The following is a 21,639-nucleotide window of genomic DNA, read 5'->3' on the forward strand; positions in this document are numbered from 1 at the left end:
TGAGAGAGAACATTATATTCTTCCTTCCGTCATCCGAACCACTTGTAGATATAATAAAAGCAGATAAGCGTGAAAATGGCACCAACGACAAATAAGATATTATCCTGCGTACTTCTCCTTTCGATATAGCCAATCACATCTCTGCTGAGCCCTAAAGTGACGCCAACATCTCGCAATCTTCTTTGTGTGCCTTTGAGAATGTCTCTTTGCTCGGTTAAATTTGTCCAAACTTCTTTGCCTTGAGCGATGAAGCTGTCTAATTGAGTTTCCGTTTGTTGGATAAACGAATGTTCGCGTAAAGCATATCCTTCACGCATTGAATGCTCACGATCACCAAACATAGCAGCCGCAGACGCATTCATTCGGTATGCTTGTAACGGATTCGGTCTATCTTGAGGTGGTAAAGCGCCATGTGCATTTGCGATGCCGTTTGTATTGTTGTGAAGGGATTGATAGGTAGGAGCACGAGAGTGTAAGGCACTCTGTGGTAAGGCAGAAAGATGATTGCTGTTCGGTTGATGATATGTCGAAGTAGATTGGGCGGAGTCTTGGTGGAGCGTACTCGTATCATTCGTGCTTTTCGATTCGGGAGCAACACCATTTGTCTGCAAGAGAGAAAATGCATCAAGAAGGTAAGCAAATCGATCTTCAATATTTCAGCTAACTATTCACCTTTGCTTTCACTTTGTTAAACGCATTTTGCATCTCCTTCTCCTCCTCACGAAACTTCTTTATTCTTTGCAATGCTTTTTCCCGCTTTTGTACGTTCATTTCCCGTTTTGCCATGTTTTCGTAATCGTCTACAGTACGACTTAAAGCGGCCAATGATGCTGTCAATTGACCGACCAAAGAAGCAGATGATGAGGCATGATCAGAAGTAGATTCGATTAAAGTAAGATCGGACTGGATTGATGAAGATTGACGTAAGGCCAAATTGTAAAGGGAATTCATGATTAGTAAATGATGTCAAACTTGCAGTGGTTTGTCAAGATGCAAGTCAGCCTTTAATTTGTGACATTGAACTCATGATTGTAGAACAACAGAATGAAGTTTAAAGTTGGCGTCAGCGTGTTAGGCTGAAATGATTTGAGCTTATGTAAGCACATTAAATTTCAGAATGAAGTTTATGTATCAAAAAAAGATCGTCAAAATTGGCCTGATCACTTTCTACCATCATTCTCATTACATTTAATTGACATCATCATGCCACATAAACGTTCTAAGCAATCTATAAGACAAGCAGATCGGAGTACAAAGTGAGTGGACAATTTTCTGCGCATAAGGACGTTGAAAGAAAAAGAAAAAGCTAAATGGTCGAATTCCTTCTGATCTGAAAGAGGTAAAGATTTGCCGCCAAAGACAAATCAAGTAGATCTTCGTGATATGCCGAAAGGAGCAATGCGGATATTGAATGCCGCCAAAGTTCAAGAAGATTATCACAGAAGAAAAAAAGAAGAGAATGCGAAATTGATAAAGAAGAAGGAAAAGAACTTCAAAGGTCATGACGATCAAGAGCTCAAGATTAAAACAGGAGAACATTTGAAAGATTTCAATAGGTAAGTGCTTTTTATATGGTTTAATCACACGTCACAACATTCTTACCCTCATTCTTTCATCCTCCTTTCATTTCGCATTAGGCGTGTTGAGAATGCTATGGCATCCGATGTTAATGCAACGATTAAATCAACCAGAGGGTCCAAAAGAAAACGAAAGACAGACGAAAAGGATGCAAACGATCGATTCAAAGATGATGCAGAGGAGAAAAGGTCTTCAAATAAGCAGACAGAAGAGCGAAACAGTCAAAGTGATCGTGATTGGCAAATCGCACAACAGAAGAGGAGGATAAATGATGTAGTGCAAGCACCGCCTAATCTCACAAAAGCTCCTAGAGGAATGGTGGCGCCATCTATGCGACGAAAGGCTGAATTGGAGGCTGAACGTGAAAGAGCGATAAGAGCGTACCGTTTGGTGAAAGAGCAAAAGCAACAGAAAGCACAACAATAATCGAGATGATGGTGCAAAGTGCGACAACAAAATAGATCTATTCCAACATTGTATTATAATGTAACCTTGTATAAAAAAAAAGAACAAATGTCCGACAGCATTTTGGCTCCTTCTACTTATTATCAATCAAAATGTTGATGATGCAATAGCAGGGTTCCTATATGGCTCTCGATTCATAACTCTCCTCCGCGATGATCCTTCATTGAAAAAAGAGATCTATGGCACCTTCAACTCGCCTCAAAGATCCCAAAGAAAGGGAAGTGTCGCGAGCGGGTGTGGCAATGCAGCTAAAAAGAACCGTTAAGTAAGAGTGAATTGGTTTGGATATCCTTCCTTTTATTTCTTGTAATGATAATACTCACAGTGATTGATTCGAAGAGAAGAGAAGGAAGATGTGCAATGCTCATTAAACTCTTTTAATTCTTTTGCGCAAAATCTTTTGTTTGCAATAATGCACTTGGCCCATGCCTTGCACGTGCGCGCATTGAGAATTGCATTCATTCATTCATTCCTCTTTGCCATCCTACTCTTTACACTTACACCAACCCCTTCTTGGAGCAAATATGCAGATCATTGATCAGCCATAATATTCATCAAGTAGGGCATCGAACGGAAATGTCTCTCTTTTGTCCGACATGCGCAAATATGCTCTTGGTTGGCCGAGATGATATGAATCGAAACAGGTGGGAATGTAGTACATGTCCTTATCAATTTCCTATTGCCAAACAAATGACAACTAGGGTAAAGCTAACACGCAAACAAGTTGATGATATAATGGGAGGTGAAGATGCTTGGAAAAATGTGGATTCGACTGATGCTGCTTGTCCAAAATGCGATAATGCAAGAGCATTCTTTATGCAACTTCAAATTCGATCAGCGGATGAGCCTAGTACGTATGCAAGATAAAGATACAAAGATTTTTCCCTTGCTGACCACCTTTTCTTTTGCCATTTCACACAAAGTGACAACGTTTTACCGATGTACGAAGAGTGAATGTGGTTATCAATGGCGTGAAGGTTGAAAAAGATTCAATAGCCCGATTGATCGACAAGTCGTAAAGCATGAAAGGTATAACCATGTAATCACATCTACCCAGATCACAGAAGAGAGCCAGACGCTTTTAGAAAGCAAAATCTCAACGAGGATTATTTTGATGGACTGAAATATAGAAGTACATCTGTATTTGTACAAGTTTCGTAATAATACAATTATACATGCAATCAAGCCTTCATTACCGATTGAACGGCAGAAAAGAGTTGTTGATCAAAAGGCAAACTGTGCATTACCCCTAAAGCACGCTTTTGGACGTCTACCGGAAGACGAATGAAAGGGCCATCAATTTTGCCGTATTTGGTATGTTCCGTACAAAAGAATGCGCAGAAAGGCTTTGTGAGTGCTTTGATATCCTGCAAAAATTTCAAATTGTATAATCAATGAAGAGGATTGTTAGTAGATAAAAAGAGGAATAAAGGTGACAAACTCACGGATTGGGTCAATTTATTGTTAGCAGAATCACCATACCTCACAGACACTTGTCTCCACAATTCCAGAATTTCGTCACTTTCGATTGGTTCTCTTGTGTTTAATTCCCATAAACGTTTCGGCAAAGATACAGATAACCATTTAATCAGCTTCGATCGACAATTCTCATCTTGCAAAACGTCGTAGCGACCATTATACGATGAGAAAGTTGGCAGTATCAATAGATGACCTAAAAATCTCGTCGATAATCGTCTTGTGAAATGATCGCCCAAAGGAATGGAATGCCAATGATCTATAAGACCGCTTATCAATTCTGTAGATCTGCCATCATCAACCCTTCCTAGTAGCAACCAAACGGTTGGCAAGATCGCAACAAATCTTGAGCCGTACAGCACCGTCTTTTCAGATTCGAACAAATGCTGTATGTATCCATAGATCAGGTCAACATGAGATTTGCATTGAGCGTCTTTGCCACTTGCCAATGAAGAAAAAAGACCGTGCAGCTCGCAAAATGATAGATTTGTATCCAGCCAGGCTTCTTGTGATTCACTCGTCTCTGTGGATCCAAATGGGAAATGGGCCGCTATGCGATTGAGGAGCTTTGATAAATTTGAGTGCGATGTATGGTCAGCACGACGCAGTCCACGCCAAAGTTGAAGAGAGATAGAGACAACCAGCTTGACGATGCGAAAGCTAGTACTTTTGCTGCTATCCTTCTCCATCGTGCTGGATGTCAGACGCTGCTCAAGGATGAATGGGACAGCGTCCAGAAAGCAAGTTTGTAACAACGGAACGAGAGAACAAAAGATCTTTTGTCGAGCTTCAAAGCCTGTAGATGGCTCAAGACTTGACAAGGATATATGAGTGTCAAGCAGACCCTTTCCGGGTGATCCTATTACTTCGAAATTGTGGAATGAATGGGCGACTGAGTAGAAGGAGTCACGAGCGTTGAAATCTTCAAACAAATCATATGTTTCTGCGAATAGAGCTTCTGAATTTCCACAAGTCGACGTGCGTGTCTTCTTCTCAAAGGTCGAGCCAGAAGGAGATAAAGTTTGTAAGAACGAATTCTGTTCTGCTTCATCGCTCAAGGTTGATACGATCAAGCAGCTTGGATAGACATTAACTCCGATATCTGCTTTATCGGATCCATTTGTTATCTTGTCTGGTGAGCTTGTGACTTTCAAAGATCGGGTTGAAGAGATTTCTTGTAAGGCGAATTCTAGGAAACGATCCAAGCTAGAGAGGATAACCAACAGCGCATGATTCGATAGATCCGTCGAGAGAATGGATGCTCTTGCATTCGATAAAGCATCAGAGTCCTTTCTCACTCCCATTGCATCGATTGTAGGGGTAAGGGGTATTCCTAATTGAGTAAAGTAACACTTCAAAAGCCTAGCACCGTAACTTTGATCCACCTTTTGTGCCTGACCGACATCAGAAATGGAGTTTGCAAAATTCTCCCAGCCAATTACCATACATTGTCCAAACGCCGTTAGAGAGATATTGAGAAATTTGACAGCGTCAATTCGAATATCGGGAAAGATGTGAGACATTGATGATGTGATGTGCAAAACGACGATGGATGTATAAGGAATCAAACGTTTGGCAGTCAATTTGGTGGTGTACGCAGTCCAAAATTGCAGCAAAGCGTTCCGTACGCCGACATCATCATCTGAAAGTAGTCTTACCACATTTCCCACAATCCTAGAGGGTATCAGAATGTTGAGAGATCTTTCATCTTGCAGTAATTCGAGTAAGCCATTAAGTGCATCTCGACGAACGTTGGCGGTAGGATGTCTTAATTGACCTAATAAATCTTCAAGATTTAATTTCCTTCTTGTTACGAGAGTATTTTCACGTTCACGACCGATACTCTGTTGTGGTAAAGCGATTGAACGAGCTTTGAATGAAGTATTTGTTGCATTGTTGGTTGCCTGTTTACCTTTTCCTAATTTCGTTTTGCGTTTATCAAAATCCTTTGTTATTTGAGAACGCGATTTTGCGCTTTTTGCTGCAACCATACTTTTGAGGATGGATGTAAATCTAATTCTCGATTAGCATGATTGAGCAAGAAGATGAAAGAAAGAAAGAAGGAATGGTAATGACCAAGAACCAAAAAAATAAAACTTTAAAAGTGTTGCAATACACGTGCACTGGTTTTAGTCTTGCACGGGCGTACGCCATTCACAGCATTCATTCATTCAGGTGGAGGATAACCAAAAGGTCAAGCGCAAAGGTGAATCCTTCTCTTGTTCTAGAATACCATATCATCTCAATCTCGATCATTAAAACTGTCTTTAAGTACTCAATCAGTTCAAGAATGTTGATGAGAAAAATCGCGCAATGAACAGAATTGCTCATCCGAAAAGGCTAACCGAACTCCGTCTCGCTTCGGCGGGAAGGAGTGTTGCAACACCAACGATCCGTTCGATAGCGTATCAGAAATTTAACTTCTCTTGCCATAGCGGAAAGTTTCGCAACCTTTCTGACGATCTCAAAACGGTCTCCAGATGTCCCAGTTCTTCGTCATTTTCCAAAAAAAATTCAATCAAAACCTTCTCACGTTTCAATCATAATACAGCACAATCCCTAAAGACAGAGTACACAAATAGCAAAACACATTCGGGTGAAAATAGAGATACAAAATGGCCATCTCTAAGATACAAAAACCTTTTGATCGTTGGAGCTGGCACATTAGCTATAATGATCACGATCAAACACGGGAAAGTGGGCAATCAATTATCTGCCGAAGCATCACTTCAGACACAAGAAAGTGATTCAGATGAAGATTTTTCGCAATTTGCCAAATCGGTGGAAGAAATGGAATCGGAAGAGAAGCGAACTCATGCAAATGTTGTAGTTCGATGGATTTACACGATTCACGATAATATACAATTGTACATCATTGAGCCATTAGGAACAGCGAAGCGATTTTTGGTTTTAGTAACACTCTTTTTGCCCGTCATTATCACTACGCCAATGCTCTTTGTCGGCAGAAGGAGAGAAGGAGGTAGACGAAGAGGCAGAAAGATGGCAAAAGCAGAAGGAGGTACGCGGTGGGGTGCATTATGGTGGTATGGATTTTTGGTCAAACAAATGGAACGTGCTGGACCAACATTTATCAAACTTGCCCAATGGGCTGGATCACGACAAGACCTATTTCCGAAAGAACTATGCGATCTGCTCGGCAAACTTCATTCGAACGGAAAACCTCATTCGCTAGCATATACTAAGAAAGTCATCGAACGTGTTTTCGGTCGTCCTTGCGATGAAGTTTTTGAGGATTTTCCGGATGAGCCACTTGGGATTGGTGCAGTTGCGCAAGTGTACAAAGCTACTTTACGACCTGATCTCATCCCGCCTAAATATCTTGAGCAAAAGCATAAACGATCCGGAAGTCAATTGTCAGACCAACTTGCATTATCAGCCGATGATGAAAGGCCACCTCCAGCCATTCCAACAGCTTCAGTAGCTATCAAGATCTTACATCCAAAAGCTCATCGAACTATTACGCGGGATATTCGAATCATGACATTTTTCGCCAGCATGCTAAACCTCTTTCCAGGAGCACAATGGCTCTCGTTTCCAGAAGAAGTTGAAGTCTTTTCGGAAATGATGTTTAGCCAGTTGGATTTGCGTAATGAAGCAGCAAATTTGGATCGATTTGAAAATAATTTCATCAAACGTGGTAGTGCGATTTCCTTCCCAAGACCTCTGATCGCTTTCACATCAAAAGAGATTCTGATAGAAGAATATGAAGATGCGCTGCCATTGAAGCATTTTCTGAATCTAGGAGGAGCGGGATTTGATCATCGAATTGCAAATTTAGGCTTGGATGCATTTTTGGTGAGTGAGATTGGTATGCATCTTGTAGGAAAGGAAAAGTACTGATTCGATTCTCCATCTTTTCCCTTTTCAACATTCGTAGAGCATGTTGCTCTTGGATAACTTCACCCATGCAGATTTGCATCCGGGTAACATTATGATCAAATTTTATCGTCCTACGACCAAATCATTATTGCGACATCTATTCACAAGAATTTTGTCCAAATTTGAAAAAGATTACGCAACTGGGACATCAAATCTTTCTTCAATCGACGATCAAACCGAGAAATCCGTCGTTCATGATTTGATGAAAGTTAAACATGATCAAGATGCTTGGCTTGATGAATTGGATCGATTAGACGAACTTGGCTATCAACCTGAATTAGTGTTCTTGGACGCAGGATTAACCGTTGCCCTTTCACCAACAAATCGAAAGAACTTTTTAGAACTGTTTAGTGCGGTTGCCGAATTCGATGGAGCTTTGGCTGGCCATCTGATGGTGGAACGTTGTCGAACGCCTGAATTGGTGATCGACGAGGATACTTTTGCGTTAAAGATGCAAGATTTAGTCTTGAGCGTAAAGAGTAAAACATTCAGTTTGGCAAAGATCAAGATTGGCGACGTTCTGAGTCAAGTTCTTGCAGCTGTTCGTGAACACCACGTCAAAATGGAAGCGGATTTCGTAAACACTGTGATTTCGATTTTATTATTGGAAGGTATTGGAAGACAATTGGATCCTTCGATGGATCTGTTCAAGTCTGCTTTGCCTATTTTACGTAACTTAGGTCGCGAGATGGCAATGCAAGAAGGAGGTGGCATGCTAGCCCATAGGCATGATATCAAAAATCTATCTCCAATGATCAAATTATGGTTCTGGATGGAAGCACGTTCTTGGCTTTTGGGCGTAGCAGATCGTGCGAGCGTAGATGCATTTGTTCGATACGACTGGTTATCAACATCTGCCTGAAGAAGAGGATCAATGCGCAATAGATAGTTGTTTCACCACAGTTGGTGATGAAGCATATTTTCTGATGTGAGATAGATTGTATAGGTACACACTTGCAATCCGAAGATTTTGCATATGAAAGACAGAATGATACATTTAAGCCACAGCAAAGATTTTGGTAGACTTTTGACGTTTCAACACCAGACGGAAGGTTACATCCCCTTTCCTAGTTTCGTGGGAGTGTTCCTAGTTTCGCTGGGAACGGCTAATATGCCTTCTGACGGAAGACGTTCTTGGCGGCGTCAATGAGGGCGGCAAAGGCTCCGTCTTTGAAAGTGTGGTTTCCGAAGCTGCCCGCCTTACCGCTCGTTGTACATGTAATTGCGAAAGGATCTCTCTCGCCAGTTCTTTCACGAGAATCGAATCGCTGTGTGACAAAGTTTCGATCATTTGTACGAGTCCAAAATCACGCATAAGAAGCTGTACGTCTGGATGGCTATCGCAGATTGCTTTGCTGATTCGTAGCAGATTCAAACGAACAATTGCTTTTGTTGAATTTTGTAGTCGATCCGTCAAACGTTTGAGGAATAGCGGTTGCTTTCCCAAAGCCAACGTGATACTATTGCTCAACCTAAAGATCTTCAAAAAAGTCTCCAACAGGTTTTCCAACGGCCGAAGTTTGGAAGACACAAAGACAAACAGTAAAGCTTGAACGGAAGTTGGACGAAGTAGATATTCTTCAATGCGAGCCAGATCGCCTTGAAGCCAAACACAAATGCTCTCCAATGATTGCAATTGCCAATTTGGATCTTGCAAGAGTTCCAAAAAGAACCCTAATCCGCATTGCTGACTCAAGCGCTTTCTCGTAGATTTATCGCCTTGTGCCATATCACAGAGGATTGGCAGTGCAAATTGTTTAAGAGGAGAATTTGTTTTTGCGACTCGTAAAAGGTGTGGAATTAGCCCTGCTTGGGCCGCTTCTTCTTGTCGGCGAACGTTCAGACGACATAGATTGTACATCGCATTGAGAATCTGGTTCGAAATCTCTGTTCCCATTTTTCCTTCATAATGACTTGCTAGAATATTGACAAGAACTTCAATAGCATTGCAGTTTTCAATCTCATCCAACAGACCAGGACTCATGCTCAAGTTCTTCAATACTTTGAGAAGTTGTACCATTGCATTGGTGTCAAGTCGCCTTAGGGCTTGCAAAAGACGTCTTAGCACGATACGGGTCGCCAATTGTCTTTTCATCCAAGAATCGGATGATGAATAGATGAAAAGGGTTTGCAGAATATGTTCTTTTGCCGAATTCGCTTCTTCGTTTTCATCTTGGTCCTCCAACACATTCAAAAGTGCGCCTGAAAGAGGTTCCAATAGTCCTTCTTTGGCCAACATTCTGCAAAAGTCATTCCTGGAAGCTGGGCTTTGCAATTCCAAGACAGCGTTCACACAAGCAACTCCTAGCCATACGAGATCCCTTTGCTGTGTATAATCTTCATCGATCAGTTCAACAAGAGTTCTCAAGCCCCTACAGCTCAAGACAAATTGTAACGTCAATGTGGATGTTGAACACATACTGAAGATGAAGTGAGCCGCTTCAATGCGAACGTGATGCGGATATTTCTTTGAGCAGAACGGCATCACAACGGGAATTGAACCTATCAAGCATAAGTTTTCCTGTGCTTGAACGTCTTCAAAGATGACGACATTTAGCAAACCGAGCAATCGACTTATGACATCGCGTATTTGGATAGATTCCAATAATTCAATTACTGTCAGAGCTCCATGGGCAGCCAATGCTTGTACTTTCATCTCTGGTTGCTCCGTCAGAATGAGTTCTAGTTCATCGCATGTCTTGATCAAATCGTCTTCCGTTGCCTTTATCGACAAATGTTCGAACAATTCCAGCACATGAGCAGACATGCGTGCGTGCTTATCACGAGCAATATTTGCTTCCAAATCAGCCGAAGCGGCAAGACTATCTTTTTCAATCTCTAGGAATGGGTCTTCTTCCGCATCTTCTTCTGCCATCCATGACTTGCTTGATTGCCTATCGACCAATCTCAAAGGCATCAAAAGCTTATTGTTGTCCTCTGCTTCATCTTCCATCACCAAATCAGAGAAATCATCCTCATCGTTCTGCTCCGAGTATTTGTCCAGGCTTGCATGACTATCTTGACCGGGTTTGTAATGACTTCCTGGCTCGTTCGAAAGCTTGCTTTGCATCTCCAGACTATGATCTGTACCTTCACGTATTTGTTTCAATATACCGTCGAGGTCGCTTGGATGCAAAAGTCGTTTTACGGGAAGATCATTCCTGCCTTGCTCACGTTGGAAGAGTGCAAAACGCTCCACATATTTTTCAACATCACCGTTTGAGATCAGATCTGAATAATCCTCCTCTACTTCCTCATGTGACTCCAAAGTGACATTGAGACTCGGAGTGGAGAATGAGCTGATCCGTGAAGGTCGTATTGTCGCCCCATTATCTTCCTCTTCAACTTCAGCGTCTACAGCTTCAACTGCCGATTTTCTTCTTATCTCACCGTGTTGCCTATCCAAAGCGGCAAGCTTTGTCGTTGTGATTCCTTCTTCGAAATCATTATCCCAATTATCGGTATCCTGCTCGACTTGATAATGGACAGGCAAAGGGCGATTAGCGTCAATAACGGATGTTGCCAGAGGTTGCCGCAGATCGACGAGGCCGGCTTTGGTTCTTTTCAGATCTCGCTTCTCGGGAGGTTTTGGTGGTGTGGCACTTGTTGCAGATCGGTGCTGGGTATTGGTAACCCTCTGAACATCCTTCCTTGCAGATGTGTTCGACTGAGATCCTGCACCTTTACCGTCGCGTGATTGGGGAAGAGGATTATTGGATTCATTGATTGCTTCATTCCATTCTTTGACTGTCTTTACAGCTTCCGCATGACCACGAATCGATCCACCACTTCGCATCTGCTCTAATTGTCGTCTGGCAGAAACCATCCAAGGATGCTTCGATAACTTCTTCGCAGAAACACGTAAGTTCACATCCTTTTGAAAACAGTGGAGCAAAAAGTCTTTCACAACGGGAGAAGCACCTTCAGGTAAAGGAGGGCAATCATCTTGAACAATTCGAAAAAGGGCAGGCATTGGATCCAGTTGATGATAGGGCGGTTTACCTTCCAGTAGCTCAATCACCACGCATCCCACACTCCAAATATCGCTTGCAGTCGTTGCACCACTTTGATCGATCACTTCGGGTGCCATCCAATATGGACTTCCCACCACTGCATTGTTTCCTACCAAAGAGCCAGCCTTTGTTGCTACGCCAAAATCGGCCAATTTAACGCTTCCATCTTTTGTTGTGAGAATGTTGGCGCCTTTGATATCGCGATGAATGACACCTTGGTCGTGTAAGTAGATCAAGCCTTCCAGGATCTGAGATATATATACGCCCACCAAGCCTTCAGGAAATTTGCCAAATCGTTTGCATATATGCTGTAGAGAACCATTCTCACAGTATTCCAGAATGATAAACAAATACTCCCTTGTCTTTTCGGAACCTTTGTATTTGACAATATTCGGATGCTTTAAGTTTTTCAAAAGATCAATCTCTGCCATAATTTCCCTTAATTCTCCACGTGGCATATTGCCAAGTCGAACTTGCTTTACAGCCACAGTTTCACCAGACATCCAATTCAATCCTCTGTAGACTGATCCAAATGCTCCTTTGCCAAGGCTATCCCCGAGCTGAAAATGACCAACACGAAGGGCGGATTGATTTGCATTATGATGATTTTGATCAGTACGGGAACCATGATGGGAAGGAGTTGTTGGAATGTCGGAAGAGAAAGTACGCAAAGGCATCTTAAATTGGCATTTCAATAACTGAAAATGAGGATGTTGGTATGCGATTTTTCGTCTAGGATCGTCATCAACAATAGGCGATTACTTGCGTGCAGAGTTTAATGATTTGTATGATGATTTTGCCCTTATGTGATCGAATGAATGCGGTATTAATATAGAGAAAGGAGAAGTTGGGCGTTACTTATCATCCCTAAATCTTAATCATTAATTTTTGGTTTGACCCCCCCTACCTCTCTTTATGCGGGCATTCGTGGTGTTGGTGTTGTTCTGACAGGCTAAAGACGCGTCACGCATTATCATTTTGTGTGGAGAGAACTTTTAGCCTGATACTCTGCTCACCATCATCCTCATCATCATCATCATGTCGAATACATCTGATCATCGCACTTTTATTAAACAGACTGCTTCAACAGCACATGAACAGCAAGCTGCAAAACTGGAGAAATTATTAGCCAATCCGGATAAACCAATTGCCCTACCACCACTACAACATGAAAAAACACTTCGACCGCCAAGAGAGATTATGAAAAATGTGAGCGGAAGTAGTGCTGGTGCTGGAAGTGGAGAATTTCACGTTTATAAGCATAGTAGAAGGAGGGAATACGAAAGGATAAAGTTGATGGAAGAAGCTGCCGAGAAGGAGAAAGAAGAAAAAGAATATCAAAATCGTCAAAAAGAAGTACAACTTGCTATCGAAAGAAAGACGAACAAAAATAGGGCAAAACGCGATAAAAGGAAAGCAGCAAGAGGAGCAGCGAAATCAGCAAATCAAACAGATATCAACAAGCACATAGACGAAGAAATTTTGGAATCTACGAATGAGAAAAGACGGAGGTTACATGCAGAAGGCGCGTCCGAGGTGATCTTCCAACAGCCCGAATCTGATTCAAAAGGGTGATTTGATGATGGTTCAATTTGAAAATATTGTACAAGAATCTCAATTAATGCAAAATAATACCAAGGTTTCGATAAAATTTCAATCCATCTAATTTGATATCTAATATAGCAAGGGTACATAACAAAGCAAATAATATCATAGTACATCGTTCTGCTCAATCTTTTTCTTACCACCACGACCACCGCGACTACCGCCACGACCTCCGCGAGTTTTGTTTCCGCTCGATCCGCCTCGCTTCTTCGGCTCGTTGCTCGTCCGTTGACGACTTTGGTCTTCTTTTACACGTTTACTTTCTTCTTCAAACCAGCTTTCAAACGCTTTCCTTTCTTCTTCCTCTTTTGCCCTTCTCTCATTATCACGTCGGTCTTCTTCTTGCAATTCGGCAAAACTTTTTGGTGCACGCTGTTGATTATCAGTCAAATCTTTCAATCGTTTCAATTCTTCGGCCTGAATATCTGCCAAAGACATTGTTTGTTGTTGATTTGATGATATCCAAGCCTGCGATGACGGTCCAGGCCAGCCATTCGAGCCGGTCGGCGGTATGGACTGCCTAGACATTCCCCTTACAGAGCTTGGTGATGACCATGATGATCCTAATTTATCGGCAGCAGGCAAAGGTCTTTGAGGAGTGGTGGATTCAGGGAACGGTAGGGAACGTTGAGACGTTGTTTCATTAACGGCTGGCATCGACCATTTGGGCGGTGTTCCTTGGACGAGCGGCACTGACTTCTGAGACGTTGCTCTTTCATTAATAGGTATATTTTTACGATAAGATCTTCTGTCGACAGACGGTGATGGCCTTTGAGACGTTGTCTTTTCAGCAGCCATGATCGAACGTAAATCTTGCGGTGCTGATGCGCCAAGAGGTGAGCCATGAACTTCTTTGCCATTCGATTTGTTCACTTCAATTGTTCGCGATTTCCATGGAGTGCCTCGTGAAGGACTAGAACCATTTTCGACTAAAGATACAGCAGGCGGCAAAGAGAAGTTTTCGTTTGATTTACCTATCTGCCTTTTGCTCTCACCGCTGATGTCGTCCATCTCGTCATCCATGGAAAACATCAAGCTGCTATCATTCGTCAACGTAGAGGCGCTTAATGTACTGTTGTTCCCTACTCCAGGCTGCCATGCCTTCAAATCGGGACTTGGTATCGGTGATGAAGTTGATTGAATAGCACGCTGGATATTGGACGATCGACGCATTTGGATTGATGTATTCGTTGGGGATAAAGGTCTTGATTCTATTGAGCGTGGCATCCTCTTTGGCACACGAGCAGCAATGACTCCTAAAGATGGAAGCGGAAGATCCAAATCGAAATAGAAATCGTTGTGCAATGATATGAGATTGCTGATATGCTGGGCAGCTCTTGTACGATGCAATCTTTCATCTTGCTTTTGACGAACGTGTTTCGTTAGGTCTTTGATCATCTTGTTTTCCAAATCGTCTAACATGCCTGATTCCAATAATGTTTCCAATGTGCGAGCTGAATAATCCATGATTGATTCTTTGAAAGCAGGAACATGATAGAAGTCTGCATCGGTCATGAGAGCAGCTACGTTAGATGGCAAAATCCTCTCCCGTAAGAAGTCACAGCAAACAACTTTCAATTTTTCAATCAGAAGCTCGTTGGAAAATGCCAAAATTTCAGTGACAAAATCGATGAATTCGTCGTGTTGTCGATTCGAATCACAATTCTCAAAGAGTTCGTATGTTTTATCCGTGTAAAGGAACATCAGTGCGATCCGTGCGACCTCCCAACGTGTATGAGACATGTCGACCTTCAGGACACCTTCAGTTGTCCATCTATTTGTCGTCCAATGCGGTTGAAGAAGAGCGGCGAAGAAAGGTGATCGGCGTAGCATGATGGAATGACATCGCACCACACGATCCGACAATTGCAGTTCCACATCGTGTAGATTTGATTTTCCTTCCTCTTGCTCTACATTGGTGAGAAAGAAGGAGAGCATGTCCCTCGACAACTGCGGCTTAGGAGATGCTGGAACGGGTAAATCAAGTGAATGCGATAATGCGGGTAAATTGAGCACATCGACCAGGTGTTTCAACTGTGCTCTAATCTGCGCAGCAGAAGACTTCATCTTTGCAAAGTCCTTCTCTACCCGCATGCCTACACTTGAGGTCCAAACCGGTGGAATATCGTCGGTGTAAAGGTATTGAAGCAAAAAGAGTGCAGTGACGAAAGAACAATTCGTCAGAGATAAGGTAGTATATTCATTCGCTCTTCGACGTACGATGATGCCGTCAGACATTTTACCTGAACCTTTCATCGGCGGATCGAGTAAGATGCTTGCCAATTCAGGGAGACGTGCAGCGAGTATAGTTCTGTGTGCGGGAAGATATCGATTCGCAGCAACGACAAACATATCGCACCCGAATGGCATTCTTTCCTTTGGATTTAAGGCAATTGATACATCTTGATGATCGTTCACATCCATCCATCTACGTCCAGCTTCGGCAATCGTTTGTGCTTGAGCTATATATTGAGCACCAAGATTACTCGTATCACTATCACTATCATCATCATCAGATGATAACATCACCTCTGCAACATCGTCATCATCGGTAGTGTGTAATTCCGTTGCGAATGCTTCGGCCAAATCTCCAACGATATCTTGTCCATCCTTTTCGGCTGCCGAGCTCGTTTTGAGGTGTGCCAAAATGTCACGAAGATCTTCGTTCAGTGTACGCGAACGCGAACGCACTTCCCGTACTTTAGCATCTGTTTTGATAGCTGCCAATCCACCACTTTCATTCATCGCAACACGAACAACTCGTTGCAAGTAGGGGACAGGCTTCCAACCTGATTTGCCCTTGACTGAAACGGAGGGAAGAATATTGCTCGAATAGGAAGCATTCGTGTTGGATGAAATATTCGACTGAGGTAAAATGTCGCTTTTGCGAGATCGAACGAAGACATGACCAGACTCCGTTACGATGATCAAATCTTGACCGCTTCCTATGCCCACATCTCGCGCAGCTCCTACTTTTTTATTCTTTCTCACAGACCATATCAATTGCGGCTTGATGTTTGCTTTTGCTCCCGTTGACGTTCCACTTGCTTGCGCATATTCGGAAGGATGTTCTGGTGTGAATTGCCAAAGGTCCCCAATGTCTGAGATAGCAGCAATGGAATTATTGGGCCCCGCAGCAATCTTTATTATCGAGGGCTTTGGCCGCGCTTGCCTTGGCCGATAGACGCTTGCCTGTGAACTGAATGTCAGATGTGGGAAGCGAATGAAAAAAGATGTATCATTGTGTAGTAACAAGATATCCCCAGAAGACAGAAGGCAAGCGGTTGCGTAATCGGTCAAGGCTACGGATACGATTGACATGTTTGGCGTGATTGCCGTTACCTTTCTCGGCACAATTTGCGAAGGCGTAGCCGCACGATCATATCCCAATTGGCCCGTGTTGCTACCCCATGTAAAGAGTGCATCTGACGTAAAAGCAGCCGAATGAAGTTTACCGGCAGCAATACCGATCACTCTTTCCTTTTTAAGTATCCCTGTCACTTTACGGGGACTGATTTGAATATCAAGATCGGCATTTGTGAGAGAGGGGCCACCAAATGTTGTTTTAGCCGCACCACCACCACCACCTTTTGAGGACGATGCAACGCTTCCTTGATCCAATTCGAGAGCATAACCAAGTTGTTGAAATTTGTTGAAGCCAAAGCTAAAAATGTCTCCTTCTGTAGTCAAAATCATCGTGTGTTCTGGACCAATTGCAATAGCTTCTGCTGTCCCATCAAAATCTTTCAAAACCTCAAAATTTGGTTGTGTAGGTGGAGCTCTGCCAATGCGGCCAGTATTGCCTATACCACATACCCAGACATTTCTGGAAGGTTGGGATGTGAGCACTATAGTGGCAAATCTACTCATTCCTACGTCCTTGACCTGTATCTTGTCAAATTTTGTGCCGGCTTTGCGTCGGGATCGCTTTTGTTCTGACTTTGTTCCAGTCTCCTTCATTCGATATTCAACGTCTTCATTAAAACGTAATTGTGCTCTATCAGGAAAAGCTCGATCATCACTTGTTCCTAAACCGAGCGTAAAGTTGCGATTTGCGCCCCAAGTGAACAATTCTCCGGCCAGATTTCCAGGCGTTTGAGCTTTCGGGGGATTCGTACCATGAACGGTGGAATTGTAGAGATCAAAAGGCGTCAAACCTTCAAAATCCTTGATGCGAATATCAGCTGGAGGTGAGCGTTTGAGAAGTGTTAAAGCGGTGAGAAGGTTTCCATGATAAAGTGCCCTATGCAAGGCTGTCCAACCGCTTTCATGATCTTGCAGATTGACATTGATAGCCGGGTGAGCGAGTAAAGCAGTCAAATAATCTATGCTGACCGGTTCCGTACTTGCTGATACGAGATGCAAGACCGTTCTCCCATGATAGTCCCTTCTATTCACTTCGGCCGGTGAACAAGGTCCGTTGAATGCATTTGTTGCACTACCCCACGATTGTCCGCCTTGGGCTGGTGATCTTCCTTGAGAATTCGATAAAAGATTGGACGAGCTGACGTCTTTGCCAAAACTACTGGGACCTGCACATCCTTTACCATTCGCCAATGCATTATCTGACAGTTGGGATTGTGTCAAAACGAGTGCGCCACCTCCTTTCAAGACTTGACGAAATCGCTTCAAATCACGACATGCCCAGCAATCCAGCAGCGAAGGCTGGAAAACGACTGTGTTTACCATACGAGAGTGAAGAGAGCACTTTTGCTATATCGAAAGTAGAGAAGCAAGGGACGTTTACGAGTTTAACGTTCCCTTGTTCGAACCACTTTCGAAATAAAAGGCTCCCTGTTTGCTTTTGAACGAGATCGCTTCCGTCTTCGAGTGCGATCTCAAGAAAAGTGCAAGTTTTTATACGAGTGCCCTTTTGCAGCAAGAGAGAAACGATCGACTTTTGCTGGGCTGAGGTGTTCGCTGAGCAATCTGGTTTCAATACTGCTTTTGTTTGTACAGATTGAATTGGTCACTAGTCGATAAATACTATCGATGCGATACACTGAGTAAAATTTTGGGCTGCTGTTTGGTATTTCAACGTAAAAAGGGCGAAAGAGTGTTGAAGGGGGTAAAGGGTGAGAGAAAATTGATGGTGAGAGAAGCAAAAAGATGTGAACGTGTGCTTAATCATATTTTTAGGGAAGACGATGGATGAATGAGTATATGCATGCATTATGCACCTATCTTTTTCCCTCTTTCCGCCCTGACGCCCGCCTTTATCAAAGCGCGAGCGCCCGCTTTAACATCATGACACTAAAAACGCGTTCTCAGGAACTGGCTTTTAGCACGGGCCTAATAAAATGTTAAAACTTCCAAATTCTTCCTGGCCATCATTACGTCCACATTGGAGCTGGTAAGGATCCCGTTGAGAATGTCATTCAATCCCGTCATTCTCTTACAAGAACGACAATGTGCTCCCATATACGATGACATTGATACTGGAAGAAATTCAGCGGCCGTAAAACGATGTGATGATCTTTTGACCCAACAGCCCAATCTACACTTGGCATCTTCTTTGAAATCGATAGCTCTTTACAGACAAGGAAAGAAGAAAGAAGCAAGCGAAGTGGCGGATAAGCTAATAGAACTATCAGAAAGCTCTCTTAATAGCTCAATTTTGGCACCACTATGTATGACACTTCAATCTTTAGGGCGGGATCAAGATGAAGCTGATCTACTGGAAAAGTACAGTAAAGCACAACCCGGATCGATCGAATGGACAAAGAAAGCATGCACATCCTTCATTCGAACCAAACAATGGCAAAAAGTTCAACAAACAGCATTGAAAATCCATAAAATGGTATCAACCAAGAAAGCCACGGATGATTTGTACTTCTGGTGGTCGATGCAAGCTTATTGTTTAATTGCAAATGATTCGTCTCTTATGGGCTATGCTTTAGCACTTCCATTAGCTCATAGGATGATCTCAAAGCAATTCGAGACGAAGCCCCTTAGTCAAAACTCTGATGAAATTCTCTATCTTTCGGGAAGGATTATGCAAAAGGAAGGTGAGAAAGCTTGGCAAGAAGCATTAACGCTCTTAAACGAAAGCGAGACAGGCAAGGCTCTTTGTGCAAAAAGTCTCTCCCTGCAGGCTCTTCGACATGATTTGAGGCAAAGTACAGGGCAATGGAACGTGATCAACACAGAAGCAATCAAAGCTTTGGACGATGGAATGCGGAATTGGCAAGCGGTGGAAGCGGCAGTGGAATCCGCTTTGGCAATGGCCGAAACGACATCCAAACCCGCCTCAATACGATTCGTGGAGGAAAAGTTTCTCAAATTGGCAAGGCAGGATAAAAGAGACAGAACCACACGTCTAGCACCTCTATATCTACTCAAACAGACAACAGAGAGAGAGCAACAGTATGCCTTGCAAACGATCAATTTTGTACAACTCTTCAGTTCTTATTTTGACGATTTCAAAGGAAAAGGATGTGCATACGAAGACTTGGAAGTGTATCTCTCACTTGCGACTGGGCAAGAGAGACAAACAATATCACAAAAACTTGATGAGGAGGAGAATAAACTTCAATCTGACAAGCCAATGTCGTCTCTGGATGAATTGTATGGTCTACTGAACATTGCGAAATTGAAGAGAGCTATGCAGGATGTCACAAAGATTGATGCTGCTTCAGAGGAAGCGCTCGCACTCTCGTATGCGCAATTGTACGCAAAATCTCTACCGATGAGTAAGGATTTGCCAAAGACAGAGATGCAACCCGGGGACGATTTTGCCTTATTGACGGTGCAAGCTTTGGTTCATGCAAGCTCTATACGGCGAAAAAGAGATGACAATGATTGGCAAAAAACTCTATTTCTGGCCAGCACGGTGATGAAAGAGGGTTTGAAGCATTCTCCCAAAGCATACAAGCTACGGATTTTGCAAGTTCGCTTGTTACTACAATTCGGATCTGTCGATCAAGCTAGGTTACAATTTGAATCTCTAGGGATCAAAGCTGTGCAATATGATACCCTTGGTTGGATCTTGGCTCACAGATATGCACATTCGACTTTGTTGCTGCCTCCCTCATCGGAAGAAGAACGTCAATGGCTTATCAGCATGCGTCAAATGCGTAACGTATGGCAAGAAGGCAAGACGCAGGTACCCGAAATGGTATGCAGGGCTATGGAAAACGGAACATTCTCCAGAGTGGAAGAGTTGCTTTTGTTTGGGGAAAAGTTGACAAGTTCTATCGCAAGGCAATTGCATCTGATTGAAGCGGCGAGATTAGAACTGATGAACATAAATCCCGGCATCCGTGAAGAAGTGATCAAAAATGAACTACAAGAAGCTAGAGAGAAAGTTTCGGCGAACACACTCTACGATCAGAGAGACAAAAGTGTGATCTTGAACCTTTTACCGCCCCAAGCAGATGACATCATTGTGCAAACCGAGCCCACCTCGACTGCGAAAGAGCCAAACGAGGCCTATGTGCGATCGATGATATCTGTACTCTCAAGCACACTACTTTCATCTCAGAAGGACGACGACGAAAAGAGCAAGAGGGTTTTGAAGTACGATGCAAGCGAAATCTCTGCAGACGAGAAAGATTTAGTAGACATCACCACTTTACTGAATGATCAAGCAAGCTCGGAGGAGGTACTACAACGTCTTGATGACATGGTGAAGAGGATATCCATTCCCAATCAACTACCAAGCGCAACATTCCATAGTGCTTGCATAGCTTTTGAGACATTCCGCTTCATCACATCGCATGGTGGATGTCCAGCTTCAGGTGAGGTGAATAATAGCCTTCGGAAAGTACGTGATGCTTTGCAAGCATATGATTGGCCTGCAATCCCAGAAAAAATTTCCGATGAATGGGAAGATGTCTTTCACAGCATACAAAATGTTGGCGAAATCAAAAAATCAAACCGTTCTACTACAACACTTTCATCTCTGAAAGACACCACACAAGAGATCCTACGCGGTACTCAAATGGCAGTGGAATCATTAATCAGCAGAATTGATGCTGTAGTCCAATAGATCCATACAATACAACTATGATGATGAGTTGCAGCTTTGTATGGTGAAATAGTTCCGCCGAGAACTGATTTGAGAGTCTGTATAGTTGTTGTGCCCGCAAGTATTGCCATTAGCATGCTCATGTCCATCACTTTTGCACTCCTGCGTGAGTCCAATGATGAAGGAAAGAGTCAAGCATGAAACTCAGTCATTTTAGTGACTTTCTTCTTGCATAAAGTCACGCTAATATGGAGTATACGTAGGCGTACGTGCGTGCGTACGTAGGGTAGCATACATCCATTATTAGCCAACTTGATTACTTATCCTTTTGGATGACTATGATGAGAAAAGGCTTGAATTTGAATAGCCCATTCAAAAAAAGCATGTCATACCATACCTGCTGCTCCCGTTACACATGCATCGATGGGTCATTTGGCTGGCCATGTCGATAACGATAACGATAGGTGCATACGCAAAACTTTCACCATCCAAAGGTTTGATACCTTCACTCATACCTGCAGAGCAGAATGGTGCCGCAGAGGTCTCAACGGACGGACAAGAGAGCAGAGTGCAGCAAACTTACCAAAGCTGCAAAGAAAGAACTTACCGAGAAGCCGGAAAAGCGGGATATCT

The 21,639-nt window shown here is 43.0% G+C and overlaps 9 protein-coding genes across 9 annotated transcripts; 5 read left to right on the top strand and 4 right to left on the bottom strand.

The window, feature by feature from the left end:
* Positions 1-29: 29 nt before the first annotated feature.
* Positions 30-951, bottom strand: FA14DRAFT_116981 (uncharacterized protein; the record flags this gene model as incomplete). Its single annotated transcript, XM_025496205.1, has 2 exons — positions 30-605; positions 673-951. The coding sequence occupies 2 exons, from the start codon at positions 949-951 to the stop codon at positions 30-32; spliced, it is 855 nt and encodes a 284-aa protein (XP_025357840.1).
* Positions 952-1,176: 225 nt separating this feature from the next.
* On the top strand, positions 1,177-2,268 carry FA14DRAFT_141913 (uncharacterized protein). The gene is made up of 3 exons (XM_025497152.1): positions 1,177-1,256; positions 1,338-1,556; positions 1,638-2,268. The coding sequence occupies exons 1-3, from the start codon at positions 1,204-1,206 to the stop codon at positions 2,002-2,004; spliced, it is 639 nt and encodes a 212-aa protein (XP_025357841.1). The 5' UTR covers positions 1,177-1,203; the 3' UTR covers positions 2,005-2,268.
* A 271-nt stretch (positions 2,269-2,539) lies between these two features.
* On the top strand, positions 2,540-3,112 carry FA14DRAFT_187634 (putative Rpc11-DNA-directed RNA polymerase III subunit C11). Its single transcript, XM_025501613.1, has 2 exons — positions 2,540-2,893; positions 2,967-3,112. The coding sequence occupies exons 1-2, from the start codon at positions 2,620-2,622 to the stop codon at positions 3,023-3,025; spliced, it is 333 nt and encodes a 110-aa protein (XP_025357842.1). The 5' UTR covers positions 2,540-2,619; the 3' UTR covers positions 3,026-3,112.
* A 27-nt stretch (positions 3,113-3,139) lies between these two features.
* FA14DRAFT_159553 (uncharacterized protein) lies at positions 3,140-5,567 on the bottom strand. Its single transcript, XM_025498268.1, has 2 exons — positions 3,489-5,567; positions 3,140-3,410 (listed from the first exon to the last, which is right to left on the bottom strand). Exons 1-2 carry the CDS (start codon positions 5,508-5,510, stop codon positions 3,225-3,227), a joined length of 2,208 nt encoding a protein of 735 aa, XP_025357843.1. The 5' UTR covers positions 5,511-5,567; the 3' UTR covers positions 3,140-3,224.
* A 742-nt stretch (positions 5,568-6,309) lies between these two features.
* On the top strand, positions 6,310-8,281 carry FA14DRAFT_117894 (ABC1-domain-containing protein; the record flags this gene model as incomplete). The annotated part of the gene is made up of 2 exons (XM_025496257.1): positions 6,310-7,335; positions 7,418-8,281. 2 exons carry the CDS (start codon positions 6,310-6,312, stop codon positions 8,279-8,281), a joined length of 1,890 nt encoding a protein of 629 aa, XP_025357844.1.
* A 318-nt stretch (positions 8,282-8,599) lies between these two features.
* FA14DRAFT_105062 (Pkinase-domain-containing protein) lies at positions 8,600-12,031 on the bottom strand (the record flags this gene model as incomplete). The annotated part of the gene is made up of 1 exon (XM_025495729.1): positions 8,600-12,031. A coding segment is annotated over one exon (3,432 nt), but the record flags the coding sequence as incomplete, so codon positions are not given.
* Positions 12,032-12,470: 439 nt separating this feature from the next.
* FA14DRAFT_170366 (DUF1168-domain-containing protein) lies at positions 12,471-13,007 on the top strand (the record flags this gene model as incomplete). The annotated part of the gene is made up of 1 exon (XM_025500276.1): positions 12,471-13,007. The coding sequence occupies one exon, from the start codon at positions 12,471-12,473 to the stop codon at positions 13,005-13,007; it is 537 nt and encodes a 178-aa protein (XP_025357846.1).
* Positions 13,008-13,074: 67 nt separating this feature from the next.
* FA14DRAFT_159554 (uncharacterized protein) lies at positions 13,075-18,132 on the bottom strand. Its single transcript, XM_025498269.1, has one exon. The coding sequence runs from the start codon at positions 17,724-17,726 to the stop codon at positions 13,143-13,145; it is 4,584 nt and encodes a 1,527-aa protein (XP_025357847.1). The 5' UTR covers positions 17,727-18,132; the 3' UTR covers positions 13,075-13,142.
* A 237-nt stretch (positions 18,133-18,369) lies between these two features.
* FA14DRAFT_15568 (uncharacterized protein) lies at positions 18,370-21,224 on the top strand. The gene has a single exon (XM_025497775.1). It carries the CDS (start codon positions 18,409-18,411, stop codon positions 21,025-21,027), a length of 2,619 nt encoding a protein of 872 aa, XP_025357848.1. The 5' UTR covers positions 18,370-18,408; the 3' UTR covers positions 21,028-21,224.
* Positions 21,225-21,639: the final 415 nt, after the last annotated feature.

The sequence above is a fragment of the Meira miltonrushii genome, assembly GCF_003144205.1.
Source record: "Meira miltonrushii strain MCA 3882 unplaced genomic scaffold FA14scaffold_1, whole genome shotgun sequence".
NCBI classification, from domain to species: domain Eukaryota; kingdom Fungi; phylum Basidiomycota; class Exobasidiomycetes; order Exobasidiales; family Brachybasidiaceae; genus Meira; species Meira miltonrushii.

Bases quoted from the DNA above. Each gene is read 5' to 3' on its own strand.
- FA14DRAFT_141913 (XM_025497152.1), top strand. From the start codon at position 1,204: ATGCCACATAAACGTTCTAAGCAATCTATAAGACAAGCAGATCGGAGT. The intron at 1,257-1,337 runs GTGAGTGGACAA...CTGATCTGAAAG, and splicing joins CAAGCAGATCGGAGTACAAA to AGGTAAAGATTTGCCGCCAA. The intron at 1,557-1,637 runs GTAAGTGCTTTT...ATTTCGCATTAG, and splicing joins CATTTGAAAGATTTCAATAG to GCGTGTTGAGAATGCTATGG.
- FA14DRAFT_187634 (XM_025501613.1), top strand. From the start codon at position 2,620: ATGTCTCTCTTTTGTCCGACATGCGCAAATATGCTCTTGGTTGGCCGA. The intron at 2,894-2,966 runs GTACGTATGCAA...TTTCACACAAAG, and splicing joins TCGATCAGCGGATGAGCCTA to TGACAACGTTTTACCGATGT.
- FA14DRAFT_159553 (XM_025498268.1), bottom strand. From the start codon at position 5,510: ATGGTTGCAGCAAAAAGCGCAAAATCGCGTTCTCAAATAACAAAGGAT. The intron at 3,411-3,488 runs GTGAGTTTGTCA...AAATTTTTGCAG, and splicing joins ACAATAAATTGACCCAATCC to GATATCAAAGCACTCACAAA.
- FA14DRAFT_159554 (XM_025498269.1), bottom strand. From the start codon at position 17,726: ATGGTAAACACAGTCGTTTTCCAGCCTTCGCTGCTGGATTGCTGGGCA.
- FA14DRAFT_15568 (XM_025497775.1), top strand. From the start codon at position 18,409: ATGTCATTCAATCCCGTCATTCTCTTACAAGAACGACAATGTGCTCCC.